At 54.8% G+C, this 16998-nt stretch overlaps 1 protein-coding gene across 1 annotated transcript in view; it reads left to right on the forward strand.

Annotated features, from left to right (window-relative positions):
- Nucleotides 1-16998, forward strand: part of VOLCADRAFT_99587 (uncharacterized protein) — a gene marked incomplete at both ends in the record, with an annotated part of 33685 nt that overhangs the window by 12118 nt on the left and 4569 nt on the right. The window contains 18 exons of the mRNA XM_002958271.1: nt 6294-6499; nt 6763-7191; nt 8119-8269; nt 8373-8479; nt 8800-8968; nt 9285-9417; nt 9615-9831; nt 10001-10093; nt 10550-10574; nt 10646-10708; nt 11035-11186; nt 12263-12325; nt 13463-13552; nt 14130-14267; nt 14630-14705; nt 15399-15431; nt 15878-15943; nt 16470-16522. Of these exons, the coding sequence (XP_002958317.1) occupies nt 6294-6499; nt 6763-7191; nt 8119-8269; nt 8373-8479; nt 8800-8968; nt 9285-9417; nt 9615-9831; nt 10001-10093; nt 10550-10574; nt 10646-10708; nt 11035-11186; nt 12263-12325; nt 13463-13552; nt 14130-14267; nt 14630-14705; nt 15399-15431; nt 15878-15943; nt 16470-16522 (2264 nt within the window). The remainder of the gene's footprint in view (nt 1-6293; nt 6500-6762; nt 7192-8118; nt 8270-8372; nt 8480-8799; nt 8969-9284; nt 9418-9614; nt 9832-10000; nt 10094-10549; nt 10575-10645; nt 10709-11034; nt 11187-12262; nt 12326-13462; nt 13553-14129; nt 14268-14629; nt 14706-15398; nt 15432-15877; nt 15944-16469; nt 16523-16998) is intronic.

The following is a 16998-nucleotide window of genomic DNA, read 5'->3' on the forward strand; positions in this document are numbered from 1 at the left end:
GAAATCTAAGAATGCGTGTGTAGCCTTGGAAGGCCTGGACCACGCTTTCTCACAAGACGAGGTAAAAGAGCAATAATAGCTAAACGATGGTCTGTCGAAGTGCACACTGGAATGGTAGAGGAAGCGATGAAGGGGGTGAGGTTTGTGGAAGTATAGATTCGATCAAGACGTGACCCTCCCGACACACTTGTTTTATAGAAAAACGAAAGGTCGCGACGGGTAGGGTGGAGGTAGCGATATGTGTCTACCATATCCGGGCAGCATTCGGAGAAAGCCTTAGCTAAGGATAAGTCCGCGGGTCTACTCCCTTCTCCTGTGGTGGAATCTAGCATCGGATTATGGACAAAATTAAAATCTCCAGCCCAAAGCAAATGATCATCCTGTCCTATCCTATTTACCACATCGCCAAGAGAATGCACACACGCCTTCCTCTGATCTATCGAGTAACTAGATGTCATGAGGTACAAATTAATCAAATGAATACGGTGACCACACCACGTGAACGAAACCGACGCGCTACGGCCTTGGGGAATGTTAGCCGGAAGTAGTCGTGCCGGTGTTTGTATTATTTTAAAGTCGCGATAAAGATCTTTGCGCACTAGCACTAACACTCCAGCCGTCCGGGCATTGGTCGTGGGGGATTGTGCTATTATATCCCATCCCGGTATCCCTATTTTCTGAGCCGCGAATTGCAATTCTCTAGTGAGAATTGTCAGGTCTCCATCTCCCAAATGATGTGTCTCCTGTAAACAAATGACATCTAACCTATGTTGGGCCCATACTCTAGCCGCAGCATGGATACGAGTAAATGCTGATTAGTGCTGGTGCGTCAAGTTCTGGGGCCGGTACTTTCTGCTCTTGTGGAGTTGTTTTGCTGGGTTTTGAGTCTTGCATTAGAAGTTATCGAACCTGGACCGTAGTCAATGGTCCGCGGGCGCAGGGCGTGCCGGTCGTGCAGTCATATTACAGGTGATTAATATGTCCTAAGTTGGTTTAGTTTTACTTGACGTATGAAAGGGAAGGGTGGGCGAAGCTGGGAACGGGGGCGTAGGCTTGCGAGGGTCCGGGATGAGGCTGCGGTAGGGTCGGCCATGGGGTCGAGTTCGGAAGGTCGGCCACGGCGGCGCGGACGGCGGCGGCGATGGTCTCCTGAAGCGAGGGGACGTATGGTTCGGTGACGGAGGTGGTGGGGACGGAGTCGACGATGGGGACGGTAGGGACGGGGTTGACCATAGGGGGAATGGGCGTGAGCGTCGTAAACGGAGACTCGTGGACGTTGCTCGGGAGTTCCGCGGACCGCGAACGGGATCGGTCGCGGTTGGCGTCCGTGGGAACGAGAGCCATCGGGGAAGATGAAGACGAAGATGAAGACGATGGCGCGATGGCGCGATGGCGCGACGACGCGACGACGACGAAGACGAAGAGCTCGGCGAGGAGGATCACCTAGGCTCTGATACCAATTGAAAGGGAACCAGGCCACACCTAACAACTGGGAAGCGTAAGCCGGCTTTACTTGCCGAAAAACTTGCGTAGGCACAGATGATCGGTTTTCAAACTCAACTTAGACTTACAATGTTCATAATTTGGTCCGCTTAAATAGTCATATTAGCGCGCCATAACCTCACACGTTGTACACGCAAGTTCAAGCTCCACTAGCTCCGAAGATACGACATGGTTTCAGAAGCGCGCGTTAACGAACTGCAAAACATTACAACGTAGGGAGGTACTGGTGTTTGATGTGAATCGCTCGGAGAGCGATATTGTTAGTTGTGGATGCGCCTTTTCTCGTTTCGCCTTTTTTGTGTTCGGACGGTATGTACGAGGATTCCCGCGAATAATCCTGATGCGATGGATGCGATTCGGTTGTCCGCGCGCGATCTTTTGTACTAAACTTATTACGATAAGTTTGGGGCTTGACGATTATTTGTCTACGCAGCTTCAACGAATAGAAAGAGCTTACCCGAGGACCCGTAGAGAACGATTGTTGAATCGTTACAAGGTAGGCAAGCAAAGCTTTGGCAAATTGCCCGTTACAGGCTGCTGCTGTCGCTACTGCTGCTGCTGGACGTGGCCCCCCGGTAAGATAATTGTGATAGTTGGATAATCAGATAGGTAATGCCTTATACCTCGCCATCCCGCATGGATGGATGGATGGATGGATGGATGTTACAAGCTTCAGCGAGCTCGTACGGCCCAAACGAACCCGGAGGCTCATGAACCGCTTTGACAGCGCCGTCGATAGGAAAAAAGAGAAAAAATAAACAAAAACAGTTTTACGCGAGAAGAAAACGAATGTTTATGAGAAAGAAAGGCGTCAACTTGACTCTGAAACACAATTGCCTGTTATCGCCGAGAAAGTTAGGTAGCTAGGTGCTCACGCCGGGATCGAAACATCTCAAAAATTGCCTTCGCAAGACCGCGCTGATCATCCACTTGCATGATATCACGAATATCCGCGTTGACGGGCACACCGAGGTCCCAGAGCTTCTGTCGCGCAGACACAATCGCCGGGCATTCTACCAAGTAATGTTTCTCCTCAATAGCTCCAATGCTACGACACACAGCCCACACGCGTAGCCCTGTTGCTCTCGCTGTTAACCGCCAAGTCGGAGACACACAAACGAAAACGGATTAGGGCACGATGATGCGCCGGGGGGACATAACCCGCGTACGGCTTCGGTGGCCCCATCCAGTGCTTATCTTCACGCCGGGCTTCCTACCGTTCGTAGCGAAAGCTCTAGGGTCCACAGCCAGCCTGTCATTCGCCCAGTCGTCGTTGACACGTGCCCTAAGGGTGTCCATCAGCGCTTCGACATCAAGCCTGCAGGCCGAGTAACGTCTAACCCTCATATCAATGCTTCCCCCGACTGCTTCCTCGTCCCTGTCATGCTTTAAGTGGTCAAGGAATACGAATGACTTTGGATCCCCAACCATCAAACTGCAAATTCGTTATTTACGCCAAACGAATTTCCTGACGGAAGGCGCTGTGGTATACGCTACCAGTGTCCTCCACCAAGCTATTCCAGAAGCGAAATACGGATTCAGCCCAGTGCAGCTGTAGCGCCATCTGCCCTAGCTCCCGAAAGAAAAGCTAGAGGGTTGGTACGGAGGTCCCTACCAGTTGCTTCATGAACAAGATTTGGAGCTTGGCCATTCGGTCTCGTACAGGAACATAGCATGACCGCGCTGCCTCGTTAGCCGGATAGCCCTTTTCCAACATCGTGAGGACCTGGTCAGGCATCCACACCTGCGAGCCATACGATAAGACAGAACGCACTTGTGCATTGAAACACTTCATGCCGACGCTAGGTAGCAGCAGACCCTGCCGGCGCAGCTTGTTGCGCAGAGCAAACATAGCCCGTTGGCCAGCCGAGAACAGCTCATCTGTGCAAGACGCAAAACCCGAGTCTGGTCCGAAGCGCAGCCCCAGTATCAGGCACGTGTTTTTTTCCAGGTAACCTGTCGGAACATCGGTAGCCCCTCTTCAAGTACGCGCATGGTGACCGGGTTATATGCGCTGAGAGCATAGACCTGCCTTCTAACCTGACCATTGGGATGAAAAAACAGCACCTCACATTTTTGCACGTTGACAGTGAGACCGAAAGCCTCCGACCACTCCCGCAGTGCCCGTAGTAAGCAAGCTCATCAACCGTCTCAGTGACATCGCGAATAGGCTCAGGTCATCAGCGTAGAGGGTTAGGGGCACTCGATGATCTTCTACGCTAGGGGTTTCATGTCTGTCGTATTTATTGTACGGCGGTCTCACTCCCTACAATCGTTTATCCGCCGTTGGTGTTGTGCTCTGAGGCAAGTCCCCTCTCTTGCCTCTGTCTCCTGGATGCCTGGGACGCGGAGGTCACCTGTTGGCTGCGTGTTCAGGGTACGGATGTGGATATGTGGTATCTGTATGTAACGGACGTCATAACTGGAAGTCCTCTGCGCAAATTACTCATGCCGCGCATTGTACAGTGCTGTGCTTATGTAGCTGGATAGGTAGGGGGATAGGTAGGTAGGTGGATAGGTAGGTAGGTAGGTAGGTAGGTAGGTAGGTAGGTAGGTAGGTAGGCAAAGGGGCGAAGGCAAAGTAAGGGAAAGTACTGAAGGGCAGTGCATGTGGCCGTTCTATGATTATAAATCACCATCACCATCATCAACAGAAATATGAGCTCGGGCACGTCGCTAGTGTCGGGAGGAACGCGGAGGAAGTAGAGCGCGATGTGCGGTTTGCGGTTTGGGGAAAACTTTCCCTAAGGGTTGAAGTTTCAAGAGGTGGTGGTGAGGAGAAAGATGGTGAGCCGAGGAGCTGGAAGATGCGAAGGTGCAAGAGGTGGGTTTTTTTGAAGTGCGGCCGGTGCGGCTCTGATCGCATCAAATGCGGCTTTGCTTGCTTGAAGGGCTGTACAGTACGTGTCACAGCATTCTTTGGTTGGGCAGCTCTCGATTAGTTACAACAGGCCGCTAACGGCGTCGAAAGTGTGGTGGCTATTGCTTCGACGCACGCGTTTCTTATCCTTTCAAATCCATTTCAAATCGGGGTCTTGAAACCATTTTCTGCTGCTCGCCGCGTTCCACAAACCCCCCCGCCCTTTCCTACTTTTTAGCGGTTTACCGTGGGCCCTACGCTCGGTACATTTCTACCTTCAAATTGGTAACCATGACAAACGTACGATTGGGCAAGTCCGGCGGGAGATTCATGCACAACAATCGACGGCAGCAACCGCTATATGCGGCACGAATGGTAAATAGTAGCTGGCTTTTATTTTAATTCTAGGGACAGTCGGGTATCTATACTCGTTCACTTCACTGTGAGTACGGCGGTTTACGGAGGGTGGGCGACATAGTACTTACAGGATATATAGCGTTCACGAAAATTGCTGCGCATATCCGTGGCCGAAAGGTGGCATGGAGGTGCAATTACTTCACAGGTTGCACAGACGACTGTTTTCACATTTTGGATGTGTGCAACAAAGCAAATCGGTGCTCTGTCTTGGTGCTCTGGTCCGCAGCTTCACGGAAGCTTCGTCTTGCGAATCACGCCTCATGGACTCGGCATTCGAGCCGTCTGACATTTTGTGTTCGGAGGACGTTCGTATACGGAACAGAAGGCTTGGCTCTGCTCGAGATCGGCGGAACGATGTGCGCGTATGCATGGGGTAGCCGCAGGGTGCATCTTTTGACACAACGGGCAAGAAAATACAAACACTGATTTCACACAGTCTTCATTTCCTGTCCACGTGCGAGCTTTCTGAACGGCGTCTAATGCCTTGCTGTCAACGCAGCGAGATGGGACTTCTTGTCCAGGCGCATACATTCTTATGCCCGGCCAGGATGAAAATGTACCGTCGCAATGATGGCCTGTGAACTTCTCCTTGTATGAATAGTCAGATTGATGTTAACGAACACGAATAGTACAGCGCGTCTTTACGTACGTTTCAGAATGGTAAATTATACCTCAAGGAGCAAGGATTATCAACATCACACTATGTACTTAAGCCTGGCGAGCAAAGCTGCGGCGCGTAAGGCGAACGTACTATGGAGCAACTCGAATACACGCCCTCCAAAAAACCGTACGGCGGTGATGGGGTTCAACGGCGAGCGGCACCCGTATAGGCAAACTCGTAAGCTGTATTATAACTAGTTAACTATACATTTTAATCAATACCATCGCCCCGGACTGCTTCATTACCAAGAAACATATGCGTCTATGAGGTTTAGGGCGCAGTCGTGCAAGTTTACTTTCATCTTAAGGTGCACCTGCTAGAAATTTTAAAATATAAGAAACATATGATGACTTTTAAGGCCTCGCTATTAGGCCGCTGACATCCTGAAATGGCGCTGGGAGGTATTTGTGCGTCATTTCCGGTTTGTGCCCTGGCCTGGGCGCTGTTTGCCCTTAATTCCTACGCAAAAACAGTCACCCTAACGAACGGCAAGGTTGAACTAAGGTTCGCAGGGAGGGGATGCGTGGTAGTACGCCCCTGCTGCAACCGAAGCTTTGAACAGCTCGGACTCACCTAATTGCCATCGTTCATGCCTGAACATCACATTTTGGGTACATTTAACTCAGTGTGGGACGAAGAGTGTGTGCTTAGGGAAGGCCAGGACACTTCGGGAATCGACTGCGAAGGCATGTAACTTCCGCCCACCGATTTGGCACTCTCGTAGGCATGTATCGCCTGCTGAAGTCGCTACCGCTAACGAAGAAGCCCTGGCTGCTGGGGCTGCCGAAACCTCCGCTTTAAACCTTGGTTTTGGAGCTGCAGCCCGGCTCAGCTCGGCTCTGCGTGATGCAGCAGTACAAGACCCCGTTTGGGGCCAGGCGCCGTCCAGGCGCATGTTCCTCCTGTCGTACAACGACGACGCACACGCCAAACGCATCATACAAAGCCTACGCGCCCGCCAGGCGCATATCATTTCGTACATCTCCGATCAAAACTTTCTCGTGGCTGCAAGACCAGATGAGGCCCTTCAGATTGCGTTCGAGCATGAAGCGGAGTTGGTGAGACTAGCTGTCGGTGGTGAGGTGGAGGGGGGTGACAAACGAACGAACCAGCGAACTTGAAAGCGAGAGGAGGAGCGAACGAATGAAAGGGGAGAAGGAACGAGCAAAACGAGGGATAGCCGGATGCTAAGAAATATCATTGGTTGGCGGATGGGAAATGGATCGTTATGATTGGGGATGCGGATGCGAACGTGTGTAAGCATGAACGGTCAACCGTCCAACTACCACCTACTAACCACCACCTGCCCGTACTCTCCCAGGCCGAATTGGATCCTAGACTAAAGCTGTCGTCGGAGTGGCGGCCGCTTACGGTGTCAGCTGGCAGCACTAGCGACAGCGGCAATAATGACACTGCTGATTATCCGCTGCCAACGGATTCGGAGCTGGACCTGGCCATGCTGCTGAACACCTTGACGGTGTTCGGCCCGGATCAAAGCTCCGATCCAAATTCAAATTCGAATCTGCCGCGCTATGGAGTCCTCGCTGAGCTCCAGCCGGGTATCACAGTAGATGCGCTAGGGGAGGTGGAGCGGGAGTGGCCCGACCTGCTGGCGGCGGCAGTGGCGGCGCCTGGGGGCGGGCGTCACGGCGAGAATAGCAGGCGATGCCAGCCGATTGTAGTCGCGCCTACCGCGAGCACTACTGCTGTCGGTTCTGTGGTGCGGCTATCGATATACCTGTGCATGAAGGTAAGGATACACGGGGCCGCCAGTATGCATACACGGCCTACACGGGACGCAAATACACACAGCTCACACAGCTTAGAGGACTTACGTGACATGCAAACATACAGGCAGACACATAGACAGGCACAGAGCTATGCATTTTTGTACCCACATATGTATATTAGCACACACAAACACAGAGTCTGCAGGGGCCTGGGGGAGTACCAAATGCTGAGTTCTCCTGGGAAAGTAGGGCAGGTAGTCAAGGCGGGGGCTGTGCTAGCGGTCCAACATACGGGTGCCACAGCCCACGCCCATATGCAATAAGTCAGTCAGGCATTGCTGCCGTACAGCACTCGGGGGGGCTGGGATTCCATAGCAGTGCCGATGATCTGCTGGGATGGCTGGAAGGTTGGCAATGCAGCGCGTCGGCTGTTGATTCATAACGCAAAATTGCTTTGCTAACCATAATGGGTCTGGTCCTCTGTGGGGGGAGCTTGGGGTGCGTGCGCCTTATCGCAACAGCTTGAGCCCCGTTACAGCTGTCATAAAGGGCCCTACTGGCATCGACCCAGAAATAAGGGTATGCGTCTTCTAGGAAATCACCATCTACCCAACTAACCAATCAACCAATCAACCAACCAACCAACCATATTAGGTTGGGAGTCTGTCGGCCTTTCGCGTGTTTTGCTCCGAATGTGGCCCTGCATGCTTAGCTATGGTCACAGCTGTTTTGCTTTGGACGCCGTGTGTGTTTGGAGGCGGCGAAGTAGCACTAGCTGGCCTCTTTCCCCCCCACCCCCACCCCCACTCTACACTCAAGCCCCACCGGCCCCGAGCGACTGCAGCTGCTCCTTACCTTCTTTCTACCGCCCGCACCCCCGGCGGCCCCCGGTTTCCCTCTTCCCCCCCTTGGGCCGTCTGCTCCCCCCGTGTTGCTGACGACCGGAGGACCTGGCTGCCGGCCTGGGGTGGTTGGCGGAGCGCCCGGAGGTCATGTGGTTGAGTCCCGTGAGGAAGGCTCGAGGCGATAACATCCTCTCCAGTTTCCTGCTGCAAACTGGTAGGTGGGTGCGGAGAGGCTCGGCGCCGGTGTTGGACTGTGAGTTGGACATTGTGCAATCCTCGCCAATCCTCTTCACCTGACAATCGCGCGTACCCCGTCTGCTCCTCCCTGTTGCCGTACACGGAACTCACTTCGAAAGGTGACCTCCCACAGCAGTACGTCAGCAGTACCATGCGGGACAACCCGAGTGAGATGTACATGCCGTACTGGAATGCTAATCTACAAGGACAGGACGAGATTGTCGGGGTGAGCCGCTGAGTCCCCACGCTCCCCTCGCCTTCATACGTTATTGCTGCTGCTGCTGCTGCTGCTGCGCCTGGTTCTGTGTGTTCTGCTGCTGCTCATGGTGTTGATATTGATGATGTTGATGTTGATGATGATGATCGTGAAGATTATGGTGATCATCATCATGATGCGGCTACGTGCCCCTGTCCTTGCTGGATCTTTCCACGCTTCTGTTGCTACGTCTGCTACTGCTACTGCTACTCCGGGGGCTGCTGCCGCGGCGGCGATGATGGAATCGAACCGTGCGGCACCACCTGCTGCCATGCCGTGGTCCCGGGCAGGTGGGCGACTCGGGCATCGACATGGAGAGCTGCTACTTCAGTGACCCGCTTTATGCAGGGAATTATACGGCGATGCTTAAAAACGAAGCCAGTCTTCCGAGGCGACAGGGCTTGCCGTACGCAGAGCTTAAAGGTCACCGGAAGGTCGTACAGTACGCCATTATGAAAAGTACGACGGAAAAATAGCCACCTTAAGACGCGTGTGTCAGATAGATCCTGCCCTTTCTTCGTGTGTGGATGCATATCAGTATATGTGTTAATGGTGTTTTTTGTGTGTATGTGTTGTGTCGTTTGTTCGTATGGGTGTGCCTTAATAATCTGAGCCGCGATGAGGGAAATGGCGTCTGTGTTCGTGTGTGTGTGTGTGTGTGTGTGTTCGTGTGTGTTCGTGTGTGTGTGTGTGTGTGTGTGTGTGTGTGTGTGTGTGTGTGTGTGTGTGTGTGTGTGTGTGTGTGTGTGTGTGTGGCGTGTCCCTGTCATGACAGGAGGGTGTGATCTAGAGAGGAGTCGAGGGGAGTGGCGGGGGAAAAGCATTGGGTTGGGGCGGAAGGTCTTCGCGTCTCGCCTTTGGAGTCGGCACGTGCACACAGAAGGCCTCCGGGTGTCGCGCTCCCGGGGGTAAGTGCGCAAACCACCCGACTTGCGAAATAACACAACCACCAAGGTTGACGTGACATATGTGGCTGTACCTCTTAGTGACTAGTGATTATACATGTGGCATATGGCCCAGGCACGCATGGGGATTGCACCCCAGTAAAATTAAAACACGCTAATATACGACATTCGCATGTACGGCCGCGTTTTACAGCGAACAGCGGTTCGGGTGACGGGCTCGACCGGAACGGGCACGGAACGTCCACGAGCGGTTGTTTGGCGGGCGCCGTATTGGTAGGCGACGGTATGAAGATTGAGACATCTGTGGATCAGGCCACTGGCGCGGCACCGAAGGCGAGGATCAGCTTCATCGACTTGTCGAACGATACTCGGGATGTGATGCACCTCCCAGATGACCTGTACTCGGGCTATTTTGAGGTAGGTCCAGGGAAGGCAGGGAGCGAGGGAGCGAGGGAGGGACGGAGCGAGGGAGAGAGGAGGGGAGGGAAATAATCCCCACAAACACACACCTCCAGCCGCATCCTCCGCATCTCACCTCCCTCATCCACCCTTCCGAACTCCATTTCCCTGCATCCCTTTCCGGCAGGTACACAGAAGTGTGGGAGTCCACATCCACAGCAACTCCTGGGGGGTGCCAGCCATGAAAGACGCCACGTACCAGTCCACCTCTGAAGGTCTGGTGCGCGCTGGCCATTTGGCGTACGGGCGGGCAGGCAGGCGGGCGGGAAGGCGGGAAAACGTAGTTGAGAATCATCATCTACAGATTACCACAGAAACGTTACCCGGACTCCTTAGCTTCAAGCCTTACCGGGGGGCTCCCACTCACCCGGGGGCAACACGGGGGGGAAGTTAGGCCTGACGCGTACATCAGTCAATCGTTAGCCGCCAACCGCGCTGGTAAGAACGTGACGAGCTCCCCGCTTCCGTGGGTATGAGGGCATGGGGGCATCATCACCCTCCCCACTTCCCGGCCACGCACATACGTGCTCAAACACACGCAAACACATGCACCAGTACAACTTGTCTTGCGTTTCCGGGGCTTCTGTGTATATCCCGCTGGGACTAGCACTAGCACTAGCACTAGCATTACCCTCCACTCAACCACTACCTCCACACTGCACAACCTCTTCCTCAGGCTCAGGTCCCCACAGCCCTCCCCGGTGAAACCTTTTCCCCCCTCCCTTCCTTCAACTATCTTCACCGCCATCACCAACACCATTACCGTGCTCAGCGCTAGACAGGTTCCTCTGGTCCAACCCCGAATCCATTGCCATATTCTCGGCATCGAATGACGGTAGGTACCACGTCAAATACGTATCTGTACTGTACGTCATTATCACCATTCCTTTTATCACCACTGCTAGCAATAATGGCGATCATCATCATCGGGAGGTTTCTCCCGGAGCCTGGTGTGTGATGGATTTGGATTGCTAGGGAGGGAACTGAGGGGTACGACTATTACTGCGCCCCGCTGTGGACCGTTAATATTTCTGCCGTACCTGTCGGTGCTGCTGCTGCTGCTCCAGGCTAATTAAAGTGACAACTTGAGAGCATACTTCGATTCCTTCTGTATCTTGTATGTGCGAATCATGCATGTATAAATCCCGCATGTGTGAGCAGGTGCAAAGGTTGTCGGCCGGGCGTCCGTGAGCGAGCCCGCGCTCGCCAAGAATGCTGTAGCGGTCGGGGCGAGTGCGAACCTCGTGGGTACCAAGTTCTACATGTACAGGTTGCGAATGCAGTGGCGGAACGGCAAAGTGGACGAGATGATGGTGGGTGGGTGTTGGATTACACATGATGCTGGTGCTTTGGGCACCGCAGCCGTGCGCAATCGTTTTCGTGGCGTCCTTGCGATTGTGCCTCTTCCGTGTTCCCAAGTGCTTGTGATTTTAGCCACGATGGAACTGGGTGACGATCCGAAACGATGAAAGGGGCCAACCGCGAAATGTGTTTTGCGCACACGCAGTGGTGAACCCTTCTCTTCGCGTCAGGAAAGCCAAGAAAGCGACCAACTCCATCTTCATTACCACCACCACCACCACCATCTCTGCCATCTTCATGCTTTCATCATTTCTCCCCCGCACTCGGGCTACAAGATGGGATGGGATGGGGAGAGGAGGTCAGGAGTTGTCTTGCAGGGAAGGAATGATACCGATCGCTTGAGGTTTCCGGATGGGGGCCCTTGCGTGGGCCTTGCGTGGGGGCCCTTGCGTGGGCCTTCGGTCGCCATTATACTATACCCGGGTTCAAATCCGCCTGCCGGCTCCTCGGGTGTTTGAGGAGTGATGAAATGGGAGGTGGCCCCCCATCTTATGGACGGTGTAGGACGTGATAATATCAACTTGCGAGCTGACCAGGAACTAAGTTGATGCGCCGTTGATCCGCTAGATTTGGTTGGATGCTGGTGGTGAGTTGCCGAACTCAACGAATACATTCTGAAGTCGGATGGGGTGACGGATTAGGGTGCCCCTCTAGCAGGGGAGAGCAGGGACTGCCCCGGGAAAGGGGGCCGCTGGCGAAGTTAACCACCCTGTAACAACATACATACTATTAGTGTTTGGGCGCTGCTGCCCGTCTGTGACTCGGTCTGTTCCAGGTCGATACCGGACTATGGTTGCGTTAGGCATGGAGATAAGAGAGGGTCGTCGGTTGCTTTTTGGGAGGGAAACATCTACCACCACACCCTTCCTGCCCTTCAAGCTCCCCCACAACACACAGGCGCCACACCCGCGGCCACCTGCTCCACCCGGCCTTCTCGGGGAGTGGGGGGAGGGTACGGTCCATCTCACTCACCCATCTCGTTCCCCTGGTTCCTTTCCTTTTATCCTCTTCCCTCCCGTCCATGCAGCTCTACCCCAACGAGAATCGCAAGCTACCGCTTCTGAGTGATCTCATTCCCAACAATGGCCAGGTACGCGTACTCGTGCGCATGACGGCGCGGTGCGCTACCTCAGGCATGGCAGGTGCCTGGCAGCATATCGGAGTACGGCGGTACGGCATTACAGGTAGAGCCGCAGTGGGCCGGCCCCCAACCTCTTTCCACTCCTACACCTGGGCTTTCACTGCGCTTGGGACTTGGACAAGTAGGGTGTCAGCTTTCTAAATGAATGAAAGGAACAGTCGCGTAAATCGCTCGCGTGGAACACACCAGAGCTTTTAGTTAGAGCGATCGACGGGTGGGGTAGCGAGGCGTGGCGTGGCGGGCGTCCGCTCTTTACTGGACTGGTGGGGATACGCATGTGCATATAGCATCGGGAGCACACGATCACAACCCTCAATCATCCGCTTTGTACAATGCACAGCACCAGGAAGCGCGCCGTGTGGAGATTTTCCGGGTTAAATGGTTTATGTAGCTGGCTTCGGGCATTCGAGCCGTTGCGAAGGTCGATTAAACAAAATAGCAGGTTTATGCGAATCGTAAAATCTTTGAGTGTTCTCCTAAGTAGCATAAACAGTTGTTGATGATCTGGCGTCAAGGGCAAGCTCGATGCAAGAAAGTCAATCCATTAGTTGCTGCGACAGCGACTTTCATTACTGTACTGTATACAGGAACTTTGGCCGCGCCGCGGTTACCGTCACTAGTTAATAGCACTATCACAACTCCAGGCTATATAGCCAACGCAACATGTATGCGTACCAGCCAGGGTGAACGTTAGGATTAACATTTGGCGCGCTTTTACCATACATTTATCGCGACATACTCCTTGCGGGCCTTGATAAAATACCTTCCAGAAGAGTAATACTGTATACTAGCATGTATGATTTGCCGTTCAATCTAGCGCAGTACTTTTTGCTGGCCTACCACGCAGGCCTACCACGCAGAGCTGCAGACGAGCACCAGCACCAGGAGGCTCCGCCCCTTTGGGGGCCTCTTCCCGGCGGATCTGCGCCCGGAATCCCCTGGGTCTAATGCCCGCCGAGAGCTGAGCTTGAGAAGCAAACTTATGGCCACTTCCCGCGTGCTCAAAATCCCTTTCTTGCACCTTACTCATTTCCCTGAAGATGCCCCTCCTTGCGTCCCCATCCCGCCTCCCTCCGCGCTCCCCAGCTAAGGATGGTGATGGCCGACCCCCTCGCCGCCTGCAAGAGCCTCCACCGCTTGCGCCAAAAGGCCCGGGGTGGTGTGGTGATGGTTGAGGTCCCTAAGCAGTGTGATACCTACACACAGGCACGTGTGTTTCATACCTAGCCGGCGGCTTGCGGCTGTAGTAATTCGAAGGGTGGCAGCTGCCGCGGGACGGGTCGAGGCTTGGACAGGGTTTGGTGGTGGGGTCTGTCGTGTCCACAGGCTTGAGGCCGGGGGGGTTGGGTTGGGAGGCGAAGGGGCCGAGTTGGGAGCCGGTTAGCACCGGTTCGAAGAATCGGTGCGGGCGAAATGCTGTCCGGTTCGGACGGCGCACAATGGCCGGCTAGACCGCCAGATCCTTTGGCTTCCTCTACGACCCGCTAGGACCCGCATCCTGTTGCGCCACCCTCCCACCCTAAGCTCCAACCCTGCCTAGAACCCCTTAAAACCCTAAACCCTCTGCGCCCTTCTTATCGTACACTTTCACTCTTCCATCCTACTAACCTTTCTCATACGCACGCACACACGCACACACGCACGCACACACACACCCACCCGCCCGCCTGCCTGCCTCTCCCTACCCGCCCGCCCGCCTACCCGCCTCTCCCTACCCGCCTCTCCGTACCCGCCCGCCTTCCTGGCTTACCAGGTTCAACAAGTCATGCGGGCGGGAGCCGTGGCCATGATCATCCTTCGATCAGACTTTAACGATGAGTCTCCCGCCCCCGACCCCATCAGTCCCAACCTGGAACTCTTCAACACGTCGGCTGTGTCCTGGCTTGGCCCGGTGGGTGGATTGAGTCCCCGGGGGCCCCAGGGGGGGGTGGCGACTGAGGGTGGGGTGGGGGGGTGGGGGGGGTGCCATGCTTGGCTGTTGGTGCTGCGGCTGGACGTGTATCCTGGGGGATACCGTGTTTAGATCCCTTCCAGCCTGGATTGGGGAAACCTCCGCGCATTGAGCAATCGTGGATAGCTCAACCTTGACCTGCTGATTGGTGCGTTACGATAATGCTGTGGCTGATTATAGAAGTCGACTTCCCCCGGGCTTCGTGTAAATCCTCCTCGAAGTCCTCCTCCTTTTCCCCCACTCTTCCTTTCTCCCTCACCCTCTTCCTCTCCTTCCCCCCCTGCCCCCTCCCCCCCACTCAGGAATGGGGGGAATTCCTCAAGTCGTTGTCCAGGAACACTTCCTTGTTAGGACTATTCATCTCCAAGTCCGAGGCACGTGGTCATTGCGGTTATACTTATGGTTGAGCTGGCTACGGTTAAGGTTACGGTTGAGACTGCAGTTTGGCAGTTTGTGAACCGGTGTTTCAGTTGTAGTCAACAACGGATCATCATATATGCCTTCACAAAACGCAAACCCCCCAAAAGATCAAGAAGCCGATGAGGTCAAGATGCGCGCTGCTATTGATGATGTTGATGTATGCGTGCTGGGCGGGCAGCAATCCCCGGATGGGACGTACCGAGCCGTATGGACACCAGCACCCTCGACTAGCGAGGGTATTTTTCTGAAAGGCCGCCGGGGCCGCTGGCCAACATTGCAAACTTTTTCCTGTTAGTATTTTTTAGTAGTATTATTGTCCTCTTAAAATATTGTGTTTGTGCCGTACGCAGGGTGTGTACGACTCGAAGGTGGTCTTGCACTTCAGCGGTGCGGGTCCATTGAAAAGTGCGTGGGGTTGTGTTGCGCATGTTGGCCTTTGGGCGTGTATGTATGTATGTATGTACATACTTTCATGGGTGGCGTTAAATCGACATCGGAGTGGACCGTTGATGATGAGGGTTGCGGAGCGGCGTCTTGACGAGGTCCCTGCACCCTGGTAGGATAGCACCAGGACCCCCCAAACACACACACACACACACACAGACTCCCTTGTCTTTCCCCCCTCCTCCCCCCCCCTCCTCCTCGATGCAGGCGGGCGCATCAAGCCCGACATCACGGCACCCGGTGAGCCTGGCGGCCTGCCTTAGGAGGACTGCACCATGCACCCATCCCCCCATTGGAGGGGCCGGGACGGTGGTGGTGGTGATTGCGGAGCTGGGGTTTTAATTGCCCTAGTACTATTGTTATTGGTGTTATTGTCACTGGTGGTGTAAGTTAAGGGATGATGTTGGTGGTGGTTAGCTTGCTGTTGGTGGCCCGGTTGGGGGGGAGGTCCCCGTGGGGGGCTGGCGGGACTTGCCGCACAAGTGCTACCACACAGCGGCACAGGCAGGCACAAACACACACACACACGTACATACATACATACACACACAGGGACCCCACCGCAAGACTGTGCAGCACCCCGCTGCACGACGACGACGCTGCAACACTCCAGGGAAAGAGGAGGCACGAAGCATCCCCCGGTCCCCCTCCCCCCTTCCCTCCCCCTCCTTATTGGCCCCGTGTAGGATTGGCCATCATGACCGCCAGCAAGCTCCCCTCAGCCGCTACAGCCAGCACTCCGGACGTCGTGTGTAAGTCGGGGCTGCTATGAACCTCCTCCGCTCCGTTTTGCGGCCACCAGCAACAGCAATGTATTCCCAGCCGGTCAGCATCTGTTTTGAACTATGTCGTACCGCGTCGTACCGTACTCATCCTTGAAATCCTCCCCCTGATTTGATGCTCTTACGTATGTGCTCTCAGGTTGTGAGCCGCCTGGCTTTTGAGGCAAACTTTCAACACGCATTCAGCTTTGACCTGCCAGGCAGTTCGCATTCCCCGTACAAGCTGATGTAGGAGCCGTACCCATGCATGCACCCCGCTGGTCCGCTTTCACGGCGCCCGTGTGTCGCATTACCATTTTCAGTTCCCCCAACAATAACAACACCCCAACATCACCAACCTCAGAACTTTCACGGCACCCTCCGCCCCCAACTTTTGTCGTCACTGCGATTGCTGACGAATGAAGTCCTGACGCATGCCTATATTTGTATGTATGTATGTATGTATGTGTGTATATGGTGCGCACGGCTGCTGGCGGTCTTTATGGGCCTCCTTCAGCCGCCAGTTGCCCCACCGCGCAACGGAACGGCACGTCGTACTCGACACCGCTGGTGAGTACGGCACCGAAACACAGCCGTGTCTTATGTGCCGTTAATGCGCGTGCGAGGGTAAGCCGACGGGCCGGGATGTGTCGCTCCTCTCGCGGCGTGGGAGCGGCGGTTAGGCATTCGGTCGAACTGCGCACCTCCCATGAAGCCTGTTCGTGGGGGTTGCGGTTTGACAGTCACAGGCAGGCAGCCCGCACGGCTTGGGATGGGGAAGGTTGTGCATTATGGGTTGCAACTAATGTGCGCCAACCCTTCCCCCTCCCACACACACACATCTCACACGCAGAAGCATGCCCTCCTACTCAACCACTCCCCTCCCCTCCGCTCCCCTCCCCTCCACTCCACTCCCCTCCACTCCACTCCCCTCCACTCCCCTCCCCTCCACTCCACTCCACTCCACTCCACTCCCCTCCACTCCACTCCACTCCACTCCACTCCACTCCACTCCACTCCACTCCACTCCACTCCATTCCACTCCA

This window comes from Volvox carteri (genome assembly GCF_000143455.1).
Source record: "Volvox carteri f. nagariensis unplaced genomic scaffold VOLCAscaffold_90, whole genome shotgun sequence".
NCBI lineage: Eukaryota > Viridiplantae > Chlorophyta > Chlorophyceae > Chlamydomonadales > Volvocaceae > Volvox > Volvox carteri.